At 31.1% G+C, this 24,064-nt stretch overlaps 1 protein-coding gene, 1 long non-coding RNA gene and 1 pseudogene across 2 annotated transcripts; 2 read left to right on the top strand and 1 right to left on the bottom strand.

Moving 5' to 3' along the window:
- The first annotated feature begins 2,713 nt into the window (after positions 1-2,713).
- On the top strand, positions 2,714-7,524 carry LOC100776182 (long-chain-alcohol oxidase FAO1). The gene is made up of 3 exons (XM_003539973.5): positions 2,714-3,197; positions 4,868-5,140; positions 5,629-7,524. Exons 1-3 carry the CDS (start codon positions 2,958-2,960, stop codon positions 7,369-7,371), a joined length of 2,256 nt encoding a protein of 751 aa, XP_003540021.1. The 5' UTR covers positions 2,714-2,957; the 3' UTR covers positions 7,372-7,524.
- A 4,826-nt stretch (positions 7,525-12,350) lies between these two features.
- Positions 12,351-16,390, top strand: LOC106795409 (uncharacterized). Its single transcript, XR_001383857.2, has 3 exons — positions 12,351-12,805; positions 14,521-14,592; positions 15,403-16,390. It is a non-coding gene; the product is annotated as an uncharacterized lncRNA (long non-coding RNA).
- Positions 16,391-20,349: 3,959 nt separating this feature from the next.
- LOC100776925 (protein SIEVE ELEMENT OCCLUSION C-like) lies at positions 20,350-23,727 on the bottom strand (annotated as a pseudogene).
- Positions 23,728-24,064: the final 337 nt, after the last annotated feature.

Genomic DNA, 24,064 nt, shown 5'->3' with positions numbered 1-24,064 from the left:
CCGATATTTTATAGGTCTATGACAAAACAATATACTAGAGTCCTTTCTCTTATTCATAAGAATTAAAGACAAGTTATCAAGGAATTATGATAACTCACAAACTATATTTAACCAATTGAGCTAAATCCCTTTATAAACAAGGACTCTTATTTATGTACAACAAGTATAATAAATATATATACCATTTATTTATATGCAAATCATACATAAATTTAACCCATGACAAAATTAATTAATTCACTTTGGTCTATACATGCGCAAAAGCAGTCAAATGGTTCATCTTAAAGAAAAGTTGGAAAAAGCAAATCAAAATGAGTCAACTGGTCTAAATTAATAATAAGAAAAACAATAAAATAAATATAAAAAATATACAATTTAACAAAAGTGAATTAAAATATAAGTCAATTTTACTTATATTGTTGGGAAAAATCTAAGTTCCATATTGGCTAAAAGTAAAATCAAATTAGAATATATAAGTGAGGGGTAACCCTCAGCTCTTAACTAACTTTTGGAGTTGAATTATACCCAAACTCACCTTTCAATATTCTAAGATATATGGAATATATATAAAATATCAAATAAAAAATAGATATATTATAAATAAATATAGGAATTTGTTACATTACACACTTGATTTTAGTTAAAATACATTAGCTAGTCATACTAGTATTGTACTTTAAGACAATCTCTAATTATAATTTAATTATTAGGAAAAAAAATTGTATAAGTTTGCAAACTTCATAAGCATTTAAATACATGCACACTTTTTATTTATTTATTAAAACTATGTTAATAAGTTATACCATTAGTATATTTTAAGATAAAATTTAATTACAACTTAATAACATTTCAATTATAAAAATAAGTGCATGCATTAACGAATTTAATAAATAGAATAATGAGGCCAGACACAATTCCACTTAAAAATTAATATACGTAGAAAGAAAATTCCGTTTTTTTCCCATAAATACACTCTTTCTTTCCTGTTTTTTTTTTCTTCTGAATATACACCACTTTGCAGGTTAATTTCCAATTTACACTACTTTTCACTTTGTGATTTGATTCACACTACTTTGTAAATGACCATGACCAAAGAGATTTGACAGCTGTAAACTCAAATGAACGTGAATACATTCTCTACTTTTTGTTTTTAAATTTAAAATATTATAAAATATAAATATTATATCATATTATATAATTTTTTAATTGATTTTAAAATTACTTATTTGTTAAATTAAATTTTATAATTTTTTTTAAGAAAATGATATTATTAAATATAATTATTTTTGTTTTATTATTTAATTTACTTAACATATTTTTTAGTGAATATTTTTATTTAAAATTTGAATTTTCTAATATAATTATTTTTAATAAAATTATATAACTAAATATAATTAGTTTGCTTATGTCATTATCAACGCATAAATTTAACTACAAAATTACATATAGCTTAACTAAAAAATTATACTCTAATTTTATTCAATTATTTTATCTTTTTTATCTGTATATTTTTCTTTAAAAAAAATAAAAAACAATATTATAAAATTTAATTTAACAAATAAGTAATTTTAAAATCAATTAAAAAAATTATATAATATAATATTTATATTTTATAATATTTTAAATTAAAAAGAAACAAAAAGGAGAGAGAGTGTATCCACGGTTCATTCCAGTTTATAGCTGTCAATGTTCTGTGGTCATGTTTATCTTATAAAGTGGTGTGAATCAAAGCACAAAGTCAATGTAGATTGACAATTAAATTACAAAGTGATATAAATTGGAAAAAAAACAAAAGAGAATGTATTCACGAAAAAAAAACCAAGAAAATTCTCTAAAGTCAGTAATTTAGTTTAGAATAAAAAAGTAAGTAATTTTAATTATTAATAAAAAAAATTACTATAAGTATTTTTTTAAATACAATAAATATCTATTACGTATTATCTTACTTACTTGAGTGAAATTATTGTGAATGAAAAAAATTAAATTAACTATTAATATTATAATTAGATACACTATAAATCATAAATATATTAAAATGTTAATATTAATTTTTTTATCAACAATTAAAATTATTGACACTTTATTTTGTTTACTTAGAAAAGTCCAATGTGTGTCAGGGAATCAGTTGAGATAAAATCTAACGCACGTTTAAGAAGTAACTACTTATTAGTACCTTTTTCATATATTAGCTTCAAAGTTCGCACCAACTAAAATTCAAATATAAAATAATGTACAAATAATTTTCTTAATAAGTATGATAAAGACATTAATTAAAAAAATAAAATGAAAAAATAATTATATTCAAAATATTAAAAACATTCTCTAAATTTTAACTGTTTGTTATCGTTAAAAGCATATATAAAACATTCTATAAATTCATATTCATTCATAAATAAATGTCTATATCTAAATTTTAGTTATTAGTAAAAAGTAAAGATATTAAACATTCTTTAAATAATAACATATTCATTCATTCATTCATTAATAAATGTCTATATTTAGAAGGTTGGGCAGCTGATCGTAGTTAGTTACGTACATACTTACATGGCACCCAAATGACCCAATCGTGCAAATTACCCATTTCCGCAGGTAGAAGGTGTGATATAGAAAACTTTGAAAGTTAATGAGAGTGGAGCCACCTCCTCCTTTGTGCACCACACAACCCAAAATTATAAACTATATGAAAGTAATAATAAACAAAAACTTTATGGTCAATTACATCTTGTGTCGTTTTATTTTATATTCCCCCCTCAACCTCCCCTCAATTATTTTCACCCAAAAATAATTATTATTCTCAGCTCCATTTCTATGTGTATATAAATACATGCATGTTCATTCACATAATCCATTAAACCCTTTCATATCATATAGTTCTTCTTGCATAAGGTACTCAGCTATACTAAGCTGCTGGTCAACAATTCAACATCATCAGTGATAAAAGAGAGAAAAAAAGAGATATGACCAGAAAAGAGTGTCATCCATTGTTAAGGGGTGGGAGAGGGGATAGCAAATATAAACATGGATTTTCTGCAGCTGAGATGGAGTCACTGGCAAGCATATGTGAGGTTGTGTTGCCTCCTTTGCCTATGGATGCTCTTAAGATCAGAAAGGAAGACCAAATTGATGATTATGATTCTAGCAAGAGTCTCAAGTCCTTCTGGGACATTTCTGCTTCTCGCTATCCAATCCCTCATGAGGTATGAATATAATACCGGGTAAAATATGTTTTAGGTTTCTTAATTTTTGATTAAATTCGATCTTGGTCTTTATATTTTAAGAATGATGATTTTGGTTCTCGTATATTTTTATGATTGGTAAGTTTGGTTTTATTATTGTAGAACTTAGGATAGCTGGCGAGAATTAAAATCAAGATTGACTGAAAATTCAGAAACCTAATTAAAATACAGTTTATCCTATGATATTAGTAGCATACTAGTATATAGTATACAATTAACAGTTTCTTTCTCACTTCTTCTGTGCTATTTTTTTGTTCTGATTTGCAAGTAATCCCTGTATGCAAGAAACAGCTTTTAGTCTATAAGTGGGACCCACGTAGTTACCATGTGCATATCACATATCCTGGCAGTTGTGCATGTTGTTAATGAGTGTGTACCTGCATGATCACGTCAATATGAGGATTTAAATGGTTTCATATACTAGTAAGTGAAAGAAAGTATTTGCAAAATTCATATTGATATTCACCCCTTTTATGAGATTAGGGAATCTCCCAATGAAATTGAAGGATTGATACATGTAACTGTGTATACTAGAAATCATTAAAAGTGATCGCAATATCACTTGACCTTATACCTGAAAAAAGTAACATATAGTAACTGAGATTGTGCATTGCAGCCTTGCAGCTACTTATTACTAGCCCTGTGTTCGAGTGTGTGTCCTTGTCATGTACTTGAAGAAGAACCGTTTTCAAATAATTGGGTTTATTTCATGGGAAGTTCATGCGCCATTCATATATTTGTGCAATACGGGAAATAAAAAATAGAATGAGTCTGTGTCCTAATTACTAGTACATTCACTTATGATTCTATTTAACATGCTACAATATTAATCTACTAGAATTTAAGGATGAATATTTGACTTGTCTTCTGAATAATTAGTGCTTAAGATTATTTTGTTAGGTTTTATTAATTGAAATATTACTGAAAGAAGCTGAAACAGTAAAAAATTTCCCTACACCCTTTCCTGCTTCACAGATAAGAAATTCCCTGTATTACTATGTTATACCAAAGGTAACACATTAGTATAGAACCAAATCCATGGATCCATTTATAAGTTTCATGACTATACATTATTAGTGTAAAATATTTTATATTATTAATCAATCCTAACTCACATTTAGTATGAATTTTAAGATAATTATTATAAAAGTTAATAAATTTATCGTATATGGTAATTTATAATTAGATGACAGCATAAAATTGCTCTATACGATCATACATAACTTATTTTCTCTTCATTTATTCAGTATAATTTCCACTAATTTTTATTTATTTTTATATTTGCAACCACTCACTGTCATAATGAATTTATGAAGCATTAAAAGTTCAGAGCCAAGTGGTGAAACTAGGGGCCAGGGTAATTATTATTTAGTCTAGGTTAGGCCCCATACTATTGAAATTTTCCTAAAATTGATTTATTACATTTAATGTAAGGGCAACTCTGATAAAATTTAGATTCCCATTTCTTTCCAACCGTACTGGTAGGATCCGTTTATGTGGTGGTATTTCTTTTAGAAACTCTTTAAGCGGAACTTGAACAATGTGATTGTGATGTTTAAGTTAGTTGAACAATCTTTTGTCCACATTCATCATATCTCGTATATATCATGTTTCATTTTCAATGGCAACAGGTTGCTGAGATGTTAACGAAGAGGAGCTTAATTGAAGCAGTAATACTGATTAGAGTAGTTTTATGGCTGCTGGCAACAAGGTTGGGAACCTTGTTGCTCTGTGGTTTCCTCTGTCTTGGTGAAAAATGGCCCTATGTCAACAACTTCTCAAACATATCTTTGGAGAAAAGAGAAATGGTTATGCAGAAGTGGCTGAAACATAGGTTCCTCACACCTATTAGACTGGCCTTTGCTTACATCAAAGTCTTGTGTCTCTTTGTTTTTTTCTCTTGGGTATTGTTCAGCCTTGGTCCAAAGTTCTCTTATTTATTATCATTGTTACTTGTCATCTGCACATAATAAATTCGTATAAGAAAGATTAATTAACATGCTAAAATATACTTTTGATTCCTCTTTTATTTTCATTTTAGTTTCCCAAGTTTAAAACGTTGCACTTTGATTTCTTTAAGTGTCTCTATTGAATCAAATAGGTCATTCTGTTAGTTTATTGCTAACAGTGTTAACTTTTACTGACATATAAACCCATTAATGGACATCTTTTATATTTTGTCTAGTGTCACCAAGTTCATTAAGTTAGTGTGATAATCTGAAGGAAAAATCAACTTAATCTAACAGAGACATTTTAAAGGGGTCAAAGTAAAACCTTTTAAACTTATGAGACCAATTGATAAAAAAATAAGACCCAGAATCAAAATTTTATTTTAGTCTAAAAGTTTTTAATAAAATGGGCAGTTATAGAAATTTTTTGGAAACTTTTGCAGGTTGATGAAAATGGTGACAACCCAGCATGGAAAGCCATTGGATATGAGGTACCAGCTGATGAAAACTTGACCAATGCCTCCAAAACTAGGCCCCTTGAAAAGGGGATTATAGAAACCATGAATGAATCTGACTCCGCTCTTCAACAATCTCTTGCTAACAAAGGCCTTAATGTTACACTGGACTCAAAAAGCAACATCCTCAAAGTCAAATGTGATGCACTAGTTGTTGGTTCTGGTTGTGGAGGAGGTGTTGCGGCTGCTGTTCTTTCAAGTGCTGGCTACAAGGTGGTTGTTCTTGAGAAAGGAAACTATTTTTCTACTCAGGATTATTCATCTCTAGAAGGTCCTTCCATGAATCAACTATATGAAACTGGAGGGATCCTTGCTTCTGTGGACTCAAGAGTGCTAGTTTTGGCAGGATCAACAGTGGGTGGTGGCTCTGCTGTTAATTGGTCAGCCTGCATTAAGACCCCACACAAGGTGCTAAATGAGTGGTCTGAGAATCACAAGCTTCCCTTCTTTTCAAGCCAAGAATATCTCTCCGCAATGGAAACTGTGTGTGAAAGGATTGGTGTAACAGAAAACTGTACACAAGAGGGATTCCAAAACCAAGTGCTGAGAAAAGGGTGTCAAAATCTTGGCCTCAAAGTTGACTATGTGCCAAGAAACTCCTCAGGGAATCACTACTGTGGCTCATGTGGTTATGGCTGTCCGAAAGGAGAGAAACAAGGGACTCAAGCTACATGGCTTGTAGATGCAGTTGAAAGAGATGCAGTAATAATAACAGGATGCAAAGCTGAGAGGTTCTTGTTGGAAAGCAACAGGAGTGGAAATGGCAGAAAGAAGAAATGTTTGGGAGTGATGGCAAAAGCATTAAACAGCAGAGTCACAATGAAGTTACAAATTGAGGCCAAGGTGACAATTTCTGCAGGTGGGGCACTTTTGACACCCCCTTTGTTAATCTCTAGTGGACTAAAAAACAAGAACATAGGTAAAAACCTTCATCTCCACCCTGTGCTAATGACATGGGGATACTTTCCAGAATCAAATGATTCAGAATTCAAAGGAAAAGTCTACGAGGGAGGTATAATAACATCAGTCCACAAAGTGCCATCAACAGACTCCAATTCAGATTCAAGGGCAATAATTGAAACCCCTTCGCTAGGACCAGCTTCCTTTGCAGCACTGTGTCCTTGGGAGTCAGGACTAGACTTTAAGGAAAGAATGCTGAATTACCCTAGAACTTCACATTTGATAACAATAATAAGAGACATGGCTTGTGGACAGGTATCAACAGAAGGAAGGATCAGCTACAAGCTGAATGAAATTGACAAGGAGAACATGAAGGCTGGCTTGAAACAAGCACTGAAGATTCTTATAGCTGCAGGAGCAGTTGAGGTAGGTACACACAGAAGTGATGGTCAGAGACTTAAGTGTGATGGCATTGGTGAAAATGAAGTGCAAGAGTTCTTGGACAGTGTGTGTCCAATGGAGGGGGCACTTTCACCAGGTGAGTATTGGAACATATATTCTTCTGCACATCAAATGGGGAGCTGCAGAATGGGAGTCAATGAGAAAGAAGGTGCAGTTGATGAAAATGGTGAGACATGGGAGGCTGAAGGGTTGTTTGTTTGTGATGCTAGTGTGCTTCCAAGTGCTGTTGGTGTCAATCCCATGATCACGGTCCAATCAACTGCATACTGCATCTCTAATAGAATAGCAGATTATCTTAGAAGGGATTAAATAATCTCAGAAGTTTGTTGAATTTTCTTTTTCATTAGAAGCATGCTGTTTTAGTTTGATTATCAAATTTGGTGTGTATTTTTACTATAATGTTATGTATCAAATGGAACTTCCATTTCCATGTATCCTTTAGTAAAGAAAAAGTTTATATTAGGAAATTTGCATGATCAAGAAGATATCAACTTCAACGAAAATTTATGTGGAATTAATTTACATGCGGTTTATCAATAAGAAAAATCTGAAATTTGAACCCAAATAACACCTAATATGAACAAAAGACTCTACCTGATGTGTCAAACATCTATTAGCATTTTCATGCATCTTTGTGTATTCGTTTGACATGTTGATGTTTGTACGACATCACTTTTCTTTACATCCTTAAATAACTGGGTAAAGGAGTGACGTGGCTGTGCATGGATCTTCCAGAGAAACTAAACTAATGCATCTGCCTGATTTAAATCTGGATCAGAAATGTGTAATTGTCATTTCCACTAAATGATGTTACACGTTCACAAAAAAAAAAAAAATGTTACAAAAGATTAAACAAATTAATTTATTTAAATATAAACAATGATTGGAATACCAGCCAAGTATTTTCGATCTCTACTTCGATTGTCCTGGTAGGTGAGTTGAATGTCGCGGCAATTGCCAAATTGGCATGATTAGCGATCATACCTAATTTTGTTTTTGAAAAGGCCATCGTACCTGATATAGGATGACAAGCCTAAGAGCAATTCAAATAATCTATTTATTATTTATAATATATAAATCCTGAGGTAAAAAACCATTCGTTCTTGTGACAATGACATACTATTAGTTGCCACATGAATTCTGTTTTCTATTACATCTCTCTTCTACTAAATTCTCTACACAATCCATGCCTCCCGCTGTCTATTTAGACCTAAATTAACCTGTCAAATGTAGTATACATTCTCCCCTCTCCTAGACGAGTGGACGTCAAACCACAATTCTCATGAAAAGCCTCATCATCATTAGCAAGAAAGAAAGAAAAAGGTGATATTTGTTCTTTTTCTTATTTCAATCTTCATAATTTGGAGAATCTTTTGTAAGAAAATGTCTTCTTGGCTGCTATTTATTCTCTTCATTTTTCAGAATAAAATCTAGAAACTGCTAATCCCGTCAAACTTGGGACACGTGGAGATGAAGATGAATACGCTAATGGAGAAGGGAATGGTGTTTAAGACACAAATGCTCCCAAAGATGGTTTTGAAATGACCTTTATTAAGCAGTTTTTTCTCTCTTTTTATTAGGTGGTGGCCTTGTGGTGATCCACTGAAAAAGTCTTAAATTGATCAAATACAAAGAGAAATGAAGCGGTGAAGACATAGCACTTGTAGCTGAATTGCATGTGTATATTTCTCATATTAACATTGTGTTGCGCTTATTCTTCCTCCTATATTTCAGATGTAGATCTACTTCTGAGTCATGCAGTTATCTTCCTCCCCCGCTTGATGGTCGTCTTCCTTCACTTGTGGTCCAATGAAAAAATATTGTAGGCTTTTCACAGTGCACTGGTGCAAAGCAGTAAGAAATCTCTACATTCGAATTCAACACAAATTTTATCTTACCTTTTACTCTTCCAAAAAAGTCAGAAATTTGAAAGTGATTCCAATCATAGTTCTACCAAACGAAAAGTTCAGAATTTGCTCATTAGAAGATTTTGTTCATAATTGTACAATAAAAGAATGAAGGGATAAAGGTCTCTACAATCTTAGAAGGAAACGCAAAGTATCTTGAGAAAAATTAAAATTATTTTGAATACATTATATATTATAAATAAATATAAATTAAATAATATTTAATACATTATATATTATAAATAATATAAATTGAAACAACATTATTACACTTTATTAGAATTTCAAATTATATACAAATTTCAACTTAAAATAATATAATGGTCTTTCTTTCGTTTGCTTTATTTCTTTGATAGATATTTTTTAAGCTTTCTTAATGTACAAAAAGATATATAATAATGCAAAACAAACATTTGAAAAAGGACAATTATAACTATAAATCACATGAAAAGATTTAATATTCTAATCTTTTTTTAATATCTGTTTTCGTATCATGTTGATTTTGGTAATGTTTGAAAAAAATAACTAAAAAATAATTAAAAGCTAAAAAATTACTTTATTAAATTATAAATATTTAGTAAAACTAATTGAAGTAGCTGAAAAATATAAAATATGGAAAAATAATAAAATTATAATTTATTTATAAATGATAACTAGAAAATTGGATAAATATATTGAAAATAAAAATAAAAGAAGATATAAAAAAATAGAAGGTAGAAACTAATATTTTAAAAAATACAACTTCATGTAACGTTTGAAAAAATCCTAGGAATTAAGGAAAATGTCTTGTGAAACACAATCTATAAAATAAAATATTTGGAAATTAATTTTAAATATTAGGAAATAGGATTCCCTTGTCTAATTACAAAATAAATAGGTCGTAAGACTAAAGCATAACAAAATTAAATGATAAAATAAATAATAAAATAAAATCTAATAATAAACAAAATTAAAAATAGACTTTTTAAATTTATTATAAATTTAAGAATTGATTTAATTTAATTTGAATATATATCTATGATAACTAATAAATCGTTAATTTAAGGGATATTTGGTTCAAATAGATTAAGCAAGGTCTCGCAGTGTGAAAGGAAAAATAAAATTAAAAAAAGAAAAACCTTATTAAAAATGATTAACTAAGTGTCTTGTCAAACATTAATTATCAATAAAATGAATAAATACTTTATACGATAACATGATTTTCCCAAAGATATACTTATAGGATATCATCCATTAAAAAGAATGATTATGAAATTACGTACGGTCTATATTACATATTTTAATAACAAAAATCCATTCTGACAATTGGAACATGATGAAACATGACAATGATATTTTTTTATCCCGATCCTAATGAATGACGACTCACAGACACACACTAATAAATTTATAATAATTGATGCACTATGATAAATTAAATGAGTTAGATTCCTGGGTAATTGATGATTTTAAATTATATTTAATTATCAGTTATATATTAATAATTTATTTATAATGAAGAGACTCAATTTGATTAAAATGTCAGTCATAGGAAAAATAATAAATAATTTACAAATATTATTGTTATTTACAATATTTATAAATAATTTTCTATTTTTCTTGGGATATTGTTGTTCCTTTTAAAATTATAGAGACAAATGTGAAGATTTACCTCTCAATGAAAAATCAACAAAAATAAGATTGGAACTTGCTACTCAATGCGTAAAGAAATGTTCTTCTTAACTTTTTCCATAAACTAATTATATATTTTGTTTAATAATAGTTTTATCTATGAGCATATGAGCAACCTCCAAACCCGTTGAAGCAGTTGTTGATCTTTGATGCCTTAGGAGTTTCTACTTTAAGCTCGATTTTAATGTAATTTATCCTCTTTTTTTTCTTTTTAGCTTAAGCCCCTTTGACAATACAAAAAATAGTTTTATATTTTATCAATTTATATTTCTTTCCAAAATTAAAAGTAATAGTAGTGTATAGAATTATATTTTTATATCCTTGTGAAAGCCAATATATATAAAAACATATCCTTAGAATTTGAAAAAAAAAACAGTCAACGTCTATAGAAAAAAATATAATTGTAATCACTCACATTATGATTAAGAAATTTAGAGATTTAATTACTTTTTCAGACTGTTACTATTTGTGAAAAAATATTATTTTAATATATTTTACCTCAACTTATATTTGTAAACATTACTTTACTTATTCCCTTTCCTTATATATATTTATAGTCATATCATGTGTTGATGAGACCGGTTACAACTACGTCTACATTCTTTTCATTGTTTTACTCTAAAATTATTAAAATTGGGGAAAAATTCACAACATTGTGAAACTTTTGAGAAAAAAGTGAAATTAAGTCAAATTTAAATTATTTAGTCATAAACACAATACATTTCTATATTTTAACACATTTTAAGACTTGTATAAAATTTTTATATTTTTTTAATATAAACTCGGGTCATATGGGTTAATCACTAATATACTGATTCAATCAGTGACACAATGACTTAATGCTATGATCGAGTCAATTACTTGGTCGGTTCTTAAAACACTGCCCACATCCAGATTTACATACACAAGTGTAAGTAAGAAAAATAAATATTGGTCATGAAATCTTTTTATAAAGGATTTTCTTATTAAAAAAATTGCCCAGTTCTATATTATGAGCATTTTATGTAGTTTTATACATACTTCAAACTCAAGGTATCTTGTCGAGTTGGAATAATAGCAATTAGTTGACTCAATCTTATTAATTATGTGTGATTATTTCAAACTGAAATATTCAGCATTTGGATGACCCACTAACTTTTTATTTTTTATTTTTGTTACCACCTACTAACTACTGAATTAACATTTGGTGGATATCAATATATGTGTACCATATTACTTCCCGTTTCGTTACCAAAACGCAAGGAATAAGGTGTGCCTTGTGGCTTCGAAACATTTGTTCCAGCATTTATTAAGACTAGATTTAAACCCGCGCTTTGTACAGTGTTTTGTGGATGATTTAATTGTTTCTTTCTCCTAATCAAGGAATTATTTTTATTATTCTAAAGTTAGGAGAGATGAGTTTCGTGAATGAAATACAAGAAGTATTGCAATAATTTATGTGATTTAACTTCACTAAAGGTAAATGATGTAAATTAATTACCTAAGAAACTTTTTCTACTCCCTCATACCCTGCGATAAATTAGTTATCACTAGTAGAAACAATAAATTTACACATTTACGTAGGTTATTCACTACTAAAATAAGTAGTTTCAACGACAAAAGTTCAAAGTTCAACGATGGTCCTCTCAAACCTATTGTTATTTTTTAAGCGGTGATATTTTGGTAAATAGAAAGAACATTTTAAAACGGTCGTTTTCAAAAAGTGTCTTTGAATGATGTGAGTTTTTATTTTTATTGTGATTACTCAACTCGCGCCCTAGCCTTCGTGGACTCCCCTGACTCCATCTTTGAACTTCTCTCTAAACCGCGTCGTCGAGGTCTGCAATGTCGACACCCTCGGTTGTGATGCCGTCAAGGATCTTCAGCGCCTCACCGAGATTGCCATCACGACCCTCAAACAAATCTCCGTCGATGATGGCTAGGTCCACCGTTCCAAGAGGGTGCTCTCCGCCCTCGTCACAGCCATGTTGCTTGACGACAACAACAATGCCGCCAAGGGAACCGTACACACCTACTCCTTCAGCCACGACGCTGAAAACACCAACACCACCACCACCACTAGATCTACATGATGAGCATCGGATCTAAAGAAGTCGAAGGTGTAGCTCTCCCTCAAATGCGAAAGCCATTTGCTTTTCGTGCTGGGGGAATGATATAGAAAACAGGTAAAGTTATTTAACACAATTGTTGCTCCACTTAGTTAGATTGTATGGCCAAATTGATGTAGATTAGGTTTTGGGGATTAGATTTTGCTCAATGACTTATCATCCTGCTTTTGAAGTGTTATGAATTGGAATTTTCTATTTTTCTTTTAAATTGATTTAATGTATTATGTGATTTTAACATTTGAAGTTAAAAGCATTGCTTTATTGAATCAAATGGGTTCAAAAGTTCCATTCTGTTAATCAAGGTTGAAGGATGCGTTTAAGTGGTTTAAGTGGGGGGTACTTTATTATGATCTTCATGTGAAAGAAAAATGTTGTAGGGTCTGCATTCATGCTTGGCAGATGTTTTCACATCTATGTTGTGGGGAATGATAGGTTATCAGTATGGTAGAAAACCCATTGTGATTATAAGTTTTATTTCGTCAAATGTAAGCATACTTCACCTTTAATTTGCTTGCAATATTGTTGAGTTTATTGGGCGGCTGAATAGTGGTTTCTGTTTGGATTTTAGAATTTATTCTAACACTTCGTTGTAAATTAGAGTGTTGGATTGGACATTCAGTTATTGTTGTTTTTAGTTGTTCTAGGGGCCTGACATGGGGTATCTCTTATTTTTCTTTATGAGGATTTGAAACTTGCAAGGCTGATTAATCTTTGGAGTTCCTATAGATGAAAAATATGCTCTTAGATATGGACTTGACAAATGGCATAAGGAAGAACTGCAAGTGATTTGGTGCAATAAGTTCTATCTGAATGAAAACCAATGTTGTTCTTGTAGTCTGTTTCACTTAGTTTTGGAAGGAGAATGCGTGAAATGTTGTATTATTTGTGTTTGAGCTTATGTAAGTAGTTGATTAACTTTTTCAGGAGTTCTTTTTATTTCCTTGTCCCTGTTTTATTTCCTAAGGCAGTAAAGCATTTATTGTACTTCCCAATTGACCAAATACTTGTGTCACTATTTTCTTATTCATTTTATTATTACTAGTTTCTATTTGCTAAAAATTGTAAAAGAAGTTTTATTTTTGTTTGTAATCATAAGTTCTTATCATTCTTATTAAGATATGTTGTAAGGGTGAAGGCAGAAAAAAACAATAATCTAAAGATGCTTCTGGCAGGGATGCTCATTCTGCTGGGGTTTCACTTCGTCGATATAATGAAATTGCATTAAAGAAGGTGTTCAAATCAAAGCTATATTGTCTTGCTTGCCATGTTTTTTATTTTCATGCTAGCCAATTTATTTATTTATTGATAATTCCATGCTAGCCAATTGTTGTGTTGCACAGTCTTTGAATTGGAGCTAGTTATATACAAGTTAATAAACGATTGAAAATGGTGCTATTTTTTCGTATTTCATTTCAAAATGTGGGAAGTGGGAACTTGTATGTTCGAAATTATAATTACTTGAGATTATTTTGGTAAGGTATGCATATTTCCATAAAACTAAAAAAATACATATTTTCATTGTGAATAATAGTTGCTGTAGAAAAAAATATAGAATTAAAATTATTGGATAAATAAAATTGGAGAATAAATTCTACATAAGAAGAGTCAAACAGTATATAAATAAATAAAAAATGGTACAAATGGTGGATATAACTTAAGTAAAATACAAAATTCATATAGTGGATAAAAAATATTAAACTTACAGTATTATGACATTAGGTATATAATTTAATTCTACCTCTTGAATTCAATTGGGTATGTCTAATTTTCAGGTGGCTATGTAATTTTAGGGAAGATGGGCTCACAGAGCTCTTTGGCATGCTTCCTTGGGGCACATGCACGAGGTATGCTTCCAATTCTTCAATTTTTCATTTTTTATGTGCCTTGATCCAATAAATTATTTTGACAATTCAACAAGGGAGTTTTTTTTTAATCTTATTCATTAAAATATGAGCTTGAATTGTTGCTTTGCCGTCACACCATCGAGCAAGAAAGGGACCGTTTCAGATCCCTCAAAATTTTTAATCTATTAATAGTATTTCAAAAATAAAAAATAATTAATTAATTTATAAAACTTATTACGAGGACCTAAACATTTTTTATATAAAAAAATTTATTATCCTTTTCTGATTTTTTCCATTAAAAAAAGGCTTTATTTGTACTACATTCACAAAATTTACATTTTTTGTATTATTAAAAAATTGAAAGTATACTGCAATTTTTTTGGTTGCATTGCAGATTTAAAATCCATTTACTAGTAGCTTTGTGCCTGCTTTAAGAAAGAACATAATGATTCTATCATTCTATGCATCTAGAAGGAACAATTATGGAATGTGTTTTCCTACCAAAATATTGGAAGATGATATAGATATGATGATAGCTGTCAAGTGGGCTTGCCTTCAAGTGAATGAGATTTCCTTAGGGTTAAAGTTCTATTAGGCTATGAGAATGGAATTGGGTCATTTTGTTAGGAGCTTATTTGGATAAACTTTTCAACAAGTACTTAAAGTAGAAGAAAATGAAATAACCAAAGAAGTAAAATAAATAAAATAAAATAAATAAAACTTATCCCATAAGTCAAAATTAATTGATGGCAAGAGTTCTAGGAATTATTATGCATTGTGGAAACCTTTATGATGAGAATGCTTTTACAGGAAGCTCTAGTGCTTTGGAAGCCAACAATTTTTACCGGTGATAGTGTGGGGTAAATCACTAATCCTTAATTAGATTTTGATCACTTTCTTTGTATGTCTTGGTTTTCTAAATTTTTTTTTACGTATTTTCACGAAGAAATTATAATATAATTCCTGGGAGAGGGTGAGGCACTCCCAGCATCCGTGCAGGCCACAACTAAGCATCCACGTCACAGACCTGGCTGCTCTTGCATTGTTTGCATTCAGCCTCCCAGTGGAAAGGGCCTCAAGCACATGCACACATGCACATGTAATGTATGCTTATACTTAGCATGTGCTCGAAATGTCTTTTTCATTTTTTATGCCACTGTTGGTTTTTTTTTGCAATATCTTTGTTATTTATTTCAAACATGCTATTTTTTGTTCTGGTTTGTCTTCCATTACAATTTGGGTTATTTATTTCAAGTTATTTTTAATTCTCTGCTCTTTTGATCGATTTGTCTTCCATTACTAGTACTGGTTACGATGGCATCATTAACGTATATATCAATAACGAGCTAAATACTTTTAGATTAGTTTTCATTTTTCTATTTTCTTAATTAGTACGGGTTTAGTATAGGTTTACATTATTTAAGTTAATTAATTTTTATTTTTCTATTTTCTTAAAGCTTTTATCTCTCTATTATGAAACATGGTTAACAAAAAAGTATGATTTGTGGCAATGCTTTTAAGTGTTTATTGAGTTCAGGGAAAGCCCAAATTTGTATACAATGCAATTTGGGTTTTTATGCTATTTTGAATTCTAGGAGCAATATTTGTATGGTCCTCAACTACCTAGTTCTACAGCTTTAGTCTGTCTAAGAATGTGGCTTTTTCTTGTGAAAAATATTGTTTTTTTTTATTTTTTTAGAAAATACATTTTATTTTATTTTTTAAAAATACATTCCAAGATGGTTCTATAAGAATACTGTCTTAGAATATCTACATTCTAAGACGGTTTCATTAAATATTTTATTTTAAAAAAAGAAATACAGTCTTAGAACCATCTTAGAATGTCTATATTCTAAGACGATTTTCTAAAAATCGTTTTAGAATCATAATTATAATTTATTTATTTTATTTTTTAAAAAATTATATTTTAAGACGGTTCTTGAAAAACCATCTTAGAAAAGCTGCACATTCTAAGACGGTTCTAAGAAAAATAATCGTCTTAGAATGTACAAATTTTCTAAGACGATTTTTCAAGAATTGTCGTAGAAAACTTTGACTTTCTACGATGTTGACTACAAAGACGATTCAAAATCGTCGTTAAAAGTACCTTAAAACCGATGTAGAATAATCTTTTTGTAGTGATTAACCGTCGTCGTAGAAAGTTTTTATTTTTTTTACAACAGTTTCATAAAAAAATCATCTTAAAAAAAGTATCATTTTAAGATGATTTTTAGCTAAAAGTCATCTTAGAAACTAAGATGGTTCTTAGTTAAAAACCGTCTTAGAATGATAGACTTTCTAAGACGGTTTCTCATAAAAAGTGTCTTATAATATCTTTTTTTTAAAATAAAAAAGTTAAAAAATTTTAAGATTTTGAGATGATTTTAGAACGTATTATTTTTTTTTAAATAATGGCTTTCACTTTCTTTTACTCTAATTAAAGAATAACGACCCCAAAAATTTTAGATAACAAAAATAACATATAATCTCTTAATTAGAAGAAAATATATATAAATATACAATGAAATAAAAAAAATATAATGGAAGAAAAATTAATGATAATATGGTTTTAATAAAAACTTAATTCTATTATAATATTAAACAAGTTTGATATTGAATGGGGACATGTGTGCCCACACTATTATACATATAGGGTTCACGATATCCCTAAGGTTATTGATTTTTAAATCTTTTAAGATAGCTTGTGAACAAGAGTGCTTTGATGCATTTGGATGATGAATTAAGTAAACAAAAGTGCTTTGATTGGATGTTTCTTCTTATTTGTGAACACCATACTGGTAAGGTTTCGTGGCAATGTGAGGGTGAGATATGAACGGATAAAATTGAACACTGAAACTTGGAACCCCCATTCTTTAATATCATTACATGTTGGTTCTCCCTAAAATAATAGTTGAAAATTCATATAAAGTAAATCTAACCTGGGTTTTGAAATCATTGAGTAATTTTATATTATCTTTGACATCATCCATGGTCGAGAGAGTCTCTTGAGCTTTGGCCCGATTGTCCCAAAAGGAGCTATCAAGTGCTTGCTCCTCCAAATTGGCAAGTTCTTGCTCCAATAGCTGTAGACCAGAAGATTCTCTAATCTCTTCAACACACTGTGACATAATTTCAACATCCTTCCTTAGGGAATAAAAATCTGCAAATACTAAGTTATGTGCTACTTTATACCAACTAATCCATAATTCATTTAGCAACTTTCCGTTGATTAAACCCATTCATGCATTATGATGCATTATATGATGAGATACAATCTCTTGTGCTAACTTTTAAAATATTGATTATCTTGTTTAATTTTAAATTTGTGTTTTTTAATTTTATATTATAATATAAAATTAAAATTTACAGTATATAAATTACATATTGTAATATAAGCTTTTGGTATTCTTCTTTTAAAATTTCCAATTTTCCAATGTTTTGGTGGAATAATTTATTGGAAGCCATTTCTATATTATAACCTCAAATAGTACTAAAAAAAGTTCTCAATTGATGGCCAGCTCTAAAATGTATTTTGGCATACATAGATAATAAATTGACACTCTTGATAAAGAAAAGTTTTAGTTATTGAAACTTCTAAGTTCTCGAGTCACTATCACTAGATAATACATTATTAAAATTACATGATAAACAAAGGGAATTTACCAGCTTTAGAAAGACTATGTGCTTCTAATTTTGCCCGTGCTATAAATTCATCTTCTCAACCATCAACAAATGGTTGCAGGCAATCTTTCAGAAATGTTGAAAGCTTTTGCTCCCTTTCCTTCTACCAAGCCTACGGTTAAATAACAAGGAAACAACTTCAGCTACCAACATATCAGGGGGAGTCGTACAAAGGATTTGGGAAAATTGCCATAAAGAACTAGAAGAAATTGAATACTTTCATCTTTTATTGAATTCTCTACCTCATAAATAACAAGGAAACAACTTCAGCTACCAACATATCAAGGGGAGTCGTACAAAGGATTTGGGAAAATTGTCATAAAGAACTAGAAGAAACTGATTACTTTCATCTTTTATTGAATTCTCTACCTCTGAACTTCACTAGTAAAAAATATACATTTAACATCGCCAGGTTAACATTGGTTTTGGACAATACCGATGTTAACTCAAATGCGGTGACATACTTGTAAATAAGACGAGTTTATTAACATCGATTTTGTCAAAACTGATGTTAACATAGTCTCGTTAACATTAGTTTTTTGAAAAACCGATGGTAACATAGTCTCATTTACATCGGTTTTGACAAAACCGATGTTATCTAGGTCATGTTAACATCGATTTTGAATCGATTTTAACAAAACTGATGTTAACGAGAATATGTTAACATCAGTTTTTCAAAAAACCGATGTTAACATGAGCTAGGTAGCATCATTTTTTTTTAGAAAACCGGTGTTGTGTTTTTACTAAAATTAAACTACAGACCCTTTTCACTGCCCATTTTCATTCTCGCAAACTTACCCTCATCACTGCTTGTGCTCATTCTCGCAAACTTACCCTCGTCACTGCCATTGCTCCTGACCCACCTTGCAAAGCCACCCTCTGTACTGCCATTGTCCTTGACCCACCACGCGGAGTCTCGCAAAGCCACCCTGGTCGTGCTCTGGTCGCAAAGCCACCCTGGTCGTGCTCTGGTCGCAAAGCCAACCTCTTCACTGCGCTCTGGTAAGTTTTCTTGCTTCGTGTCTACTGTGTCTGTTGTGTCTGCTGACGTTGCTTTCCTTGTAGCCATTGGCACCAAAGCACTTTTTGCTCCTATTCTCATGTCTGCTGTGTCTACTGTGTCTTGGTAAGTTTTGCTTTTGGCTTCCATTATTTTAACTTCCCTTAGTGTTTTGTTTGTACTTGTTATTGTGCTTTTGCTTGTATTGGGGTGTCTAATCCCGTTATATTTTTAGTGGGATGCTTGAGTTTGATAATGTATTTGGCTGAATACATTAATGTGTTATCACCCAGACTTAGAAACTTACACTTTCACAATGTTAGTAATTTTCTATAACTCTAGAAGCTAATAGGGTTTAGTTAAGAAAAGCATAAACAAAAAGAGAAGGATGTAGGTTCATTTAATATGTAGCGTACTTGTAAGGGAGTGGTTATGGTGATGTTCTGTTGCATTAACATCATAGTCATCGTCTATTTTTGGTCAGTTTTAGACAAATGATGCTCCTCTGCCATAAGCTTTCGAATTTAAATTCTGAGCAATTGAATTTGCTTCGATAATGCCTGATCCTGTTCATCCCTGTGCCTTTGTACATATTCAAGTTGTTTGGACTTAATCTCTAGTTCTTGTGACATAATTTATATTGCCTTTTTTGTTTTGAATCAATTTGGTTCAAGAGCTGTGGCAGTTTTGATTCATTCTGATTTGTAATATGCCTGAGCATTGTTTTACTTTTTCCCTCTTAAGAGTTGCTTCTTTCTTGCTTATACAAGAGGCTTCTACATCTTCCTTTAACAAAATGTTGTCATCCCACCTTCTCAGTTTGAGTCCATATGAAAATATGAAAACTGTTTTAAATTCTACTTGTATAAGGGAAAGCATGTGAGTAAAATATAGTTGATTTTACTATACTAAACACAAGTTTCTTTATATCTTTATATCACTAAATGATTATAGGAAATTCCTTCAAGCATTCTAAGTTAGGACTAGGATTTAAATGATTGACACTCAAAATAAGAGACAAACTTGGTGGTAATGGTAACAAAAACAGTTCAACTCAACTATTGTGTCTATCCTATTCATGGTTGGTACACCACAAAATTCTTCATGGGTCGCTTGCACTGTTGACACATTACATTTCCTTCACTTGGTCTTTCATTTTCTCTAGAGGAAAAAAAGTGTGAGTGATTGCAACTCCTTTCAACAAAATGGGGGTCTAGGAAGTTTCTTAGAGCACCCTGTAATCACAAATTGGTTATATTTTCTCTCCACTTTGAACATTTCCTTAAGAATTCCATCACCTGCATCCCTTAAAGCCTAAGAATATTAGTTGAGCTTGAACCCCTACATCCAATCACAGCCCAACCTTCTTCTCTATCATCCATGTCAAGCAAAGTTGACAACTTAGCTAGTACATGATCAGAACTTGGTGTATTTCCTAGTATGAGTTTAGACATTCTCATGGTCTCCAATTGAACCCAAAAGTGTTGCACATTTATGAAGGAAAGTGGATCATTGAGACTTTTTTCACCACCTTTTGCCATTATTTGCTTAACATTTTCACTTGATTGACTATTACCAACATATATTGTTTCCAGCTGCAGACCTGGTTGTTTGATCTCAATTATCTTATCATTGAATTGTTGGATCCAAACCAAGTTTTCACTCCCATAAAGGCAACTATTTTTTCCTTGTTCAACCTGGTACATAATAAAATGTAAAATTCAGTAATGTTACGTGAAATTAAATTGTTAAAATCAGCATGAAAACATGATATGAATCAGACTCATACCCAGTAAGCAAGGAGAGGATTGATGCCATCTAGCAAAAGTTGCATTGTCAAATTCTGGTATTGCTATAGCTCTTCCTCTTTTGAAGCCGAAAAGGGGTATGCTTGCACACCCCAAATGTTGATCATATCAAGAGCATTGTAATTTGTGACCTTTCCTTTTTAATCTAGAGCTACCATGATTGGCTCATCCTTGTAGTTCCATTGTTCCTTTATGTACTTCACCACTGCTGACCTAAGTAACCTTGGTTCCTCTTGTATTCCTTTATATGTGTGTGTGAATTTGTTAATATGTACTTGCTTTTTTTTAGAAATAGTATAGCAATTAGAAAATTATAACCTTTATTTTTTTTAAACACAACAAAAAGTATAATTTGCTAAAATAATCCTTCTAAAAGTAAGTTATTGCAGTTAGGAAGTATCTTTGTGTGTATTCCACACACATACCTATTTTCTATCTCTTCCAAATATAAAGGCAAAATACTTCTCAACAAGCTCAATGCCTTCATTTGTAGCTTTAGTGGCTTTAAGTTGTTGGGCAGCTACTTAATACTTGAAATTAAAGCTGCCAAAGCATTACCATGATATACCTACTTAAGTTGCCAGAATTCATCTATTTTTGTGATGATGAATCCTACTGGTTCACTGCAACCAATCGTTTCAATTTCAGTTATGTCATTCTTTTGAAAGGAAGCATAATATAGATTAGAAGCCCCCTGAAAACAAGCCAACAGAAACCATAATTTGAAAACTTCAATGTCAATATAGAAATCATACCTGTTGTTTGTTAAATGCGCTTCAATACATCCCTGAGAAGTTGATAGCCATTTGGGACTTGGAGGAATAGTTCTAATTCCTGGGGGAGCAAGAGAGTGAGCAACTAGCTGTTGTAGGTATTTATCTATTAGGTTAGGATCACTTAGGCATAGAGTATGGTTATTTATTTAAAAAAACTGAATTGAAAAAGAACCACACTGATTATTTGGTCCTCAATAATTATTATCTAGGCAAAAATTTGCTAGCCTCTAATTTGTTTTTTCCACATTCTTTTAGTCATATGGTTTTGGAAATGTTTTTAATCAGGTATATCATGTATCTTCTTTTTGTGTTACTTTCAGAATGCTCTAACTCTTTGGTCCTTTTCTTGTTTAATCTATTCCCTGTGCCATTTGAATCTTCTCCAACCTATCATTTGTTTGGATTTGCTGCTGTCTGGATGTGTGTTTGGTCTATTTTATCTTTTTCTTACATTTGTTATTGATTTCTTGGGTTCTGTTAGGATAGATTTTGTTGTGTTTGTTATTGTTTGGTTAAGCTAATTTGTATCAAATTGAGAGCATAACAGATCTAGCTTAAATGATTTAAGAGGATTCATTTTCTTCGTGCTTTGTAGTCTTTTTCTCCTTTTTAGTAATTTTTTCCCCGTGATGAAATAATTTTGACAAAGGCCATTGTTTTGACATATGATTGATGTGTATCATACCTATTATTCATGCTTAAGCATGTTCACTCCTCTATCTTAACAGTCAATTTGATGTCTATAAGAACTTATGCCTTCAAGAATGCTGGACAGACAAACAAAAGGAAATGCTAGAGGATGAGATTGGTCATGGATTTATACCTTTAAATCATGTCAGAACAAAACAAAACTAAACCCAAACAAAATTATTCATTTAAATCCTCACTACAACACTATAGGATTCTTTCAACTTATCAAGCTCAAAGATAATCAGCTTGGTATAATGCTTGTAGTACAACTAAGTTCCCCATTAAAAAAGATTAATTTCCTTCCAATTCAACGATTCATTCTAATCCAGAATCCACTGTAAAGAACACAACAGATAGTTACTTCTACCAAAAAACTTAAGAACTCATTTACCCATCATAAATACAAAGTCTAATAACACACTCCAACAAGTACTAGTCACACCACACTTACTACACTCATAAAGCATAATAACAAATGCACATAAGAAATTTCAGCGCATTAACAGTTATCAATGTCCTCAGTTAGTTTCTTTGACATTTAGTTCCTAGCCAACATCCTTAGTACCGCATGATGACCTTGCACGGTAGGATCAGTCAATACCCATGGTCCAATCTCTGACATACCAAACCTTGTTACCATCTGTCTTGCTATTTGTGTAATCTGTTGCAAGTCCACTGCAACTCTAGTGGTTATCTCAGTTTCACCAAATATGACTTCCTCTTCTGCTCTTTCCCCTAAGCCTCCAACTATTCTAGCAAGTAGTTGGTTCTTAGAGATGAGAGATGGATCTTCACTTGGTATGAACCATGTTAAGGCACCAGAATTTTGCTTTTGCCATCAATCAAATGAATGAAATATCTCAAGTTTTATCTTATTCTCTTTCGTCTTTTATAGCTTTTAGTAGTCTTTTTAAGTTAATTTGCAGTGGATAAAAAATTGCTTTTTATCATCATCTTGGTTCTTTCCATGCGAATTACGGAGTCATCAACTTCTTCCATTGTGATTTTATCTTTGCCCCTTTCAACCGGCAAGAATCGTGGCTTGATTCATGAGGTTTGCTAGGTCTGCACCATTGAATCCTGGAGTTCTGATGGCAATGACACTAAGAGAGACATCCTTGTTAAGCTTCTTCATTTCAGTGAGCAACTGATTCAGTGTTTGCTCTCTAGCTTTCATCATTTCCTCCACATATATCCAGAAAGTAACCCCCCTAGACCACTTTGTTAATTACTTAAAATCCATCTTCACTAATGAAATCAATTTGATCGAAAAACCCTTGTGGGATGAAAAGCTAATTAATAAATACACACACACACACACCCTCATGTGACACACACAAAAACCCTAATCACACACACACACACACACACACACACACACACACCCCCACCCACCCTTATGACACACACACACAAACCCTAATCACAAGCACACACCCACACTCTTACCAAAAACACACACACACCCTCATGACACACACACACACACACAAAAACCCTAATCACACACACACACA

Source organism: Glycine max, chromosome 12 (assembly GCF_000004515.6).
Source record: "Glycine max cultivar Williams 82 chromosome 12, Glycine_max_v4.0, whole genome shotgun sequence".
Classification (NCBI taxonomy): domain Eukaryota; kingdom Viridiplantae; phylum Streptophyta; class Magnoliopsida; order Fabales; family Fabaceae; genus Glycine; species Glycine max.
Note: the sequence above shows the minus strand (reverse complement) of the source record. Positions and strands in the feature narration are given on the sequence as shown.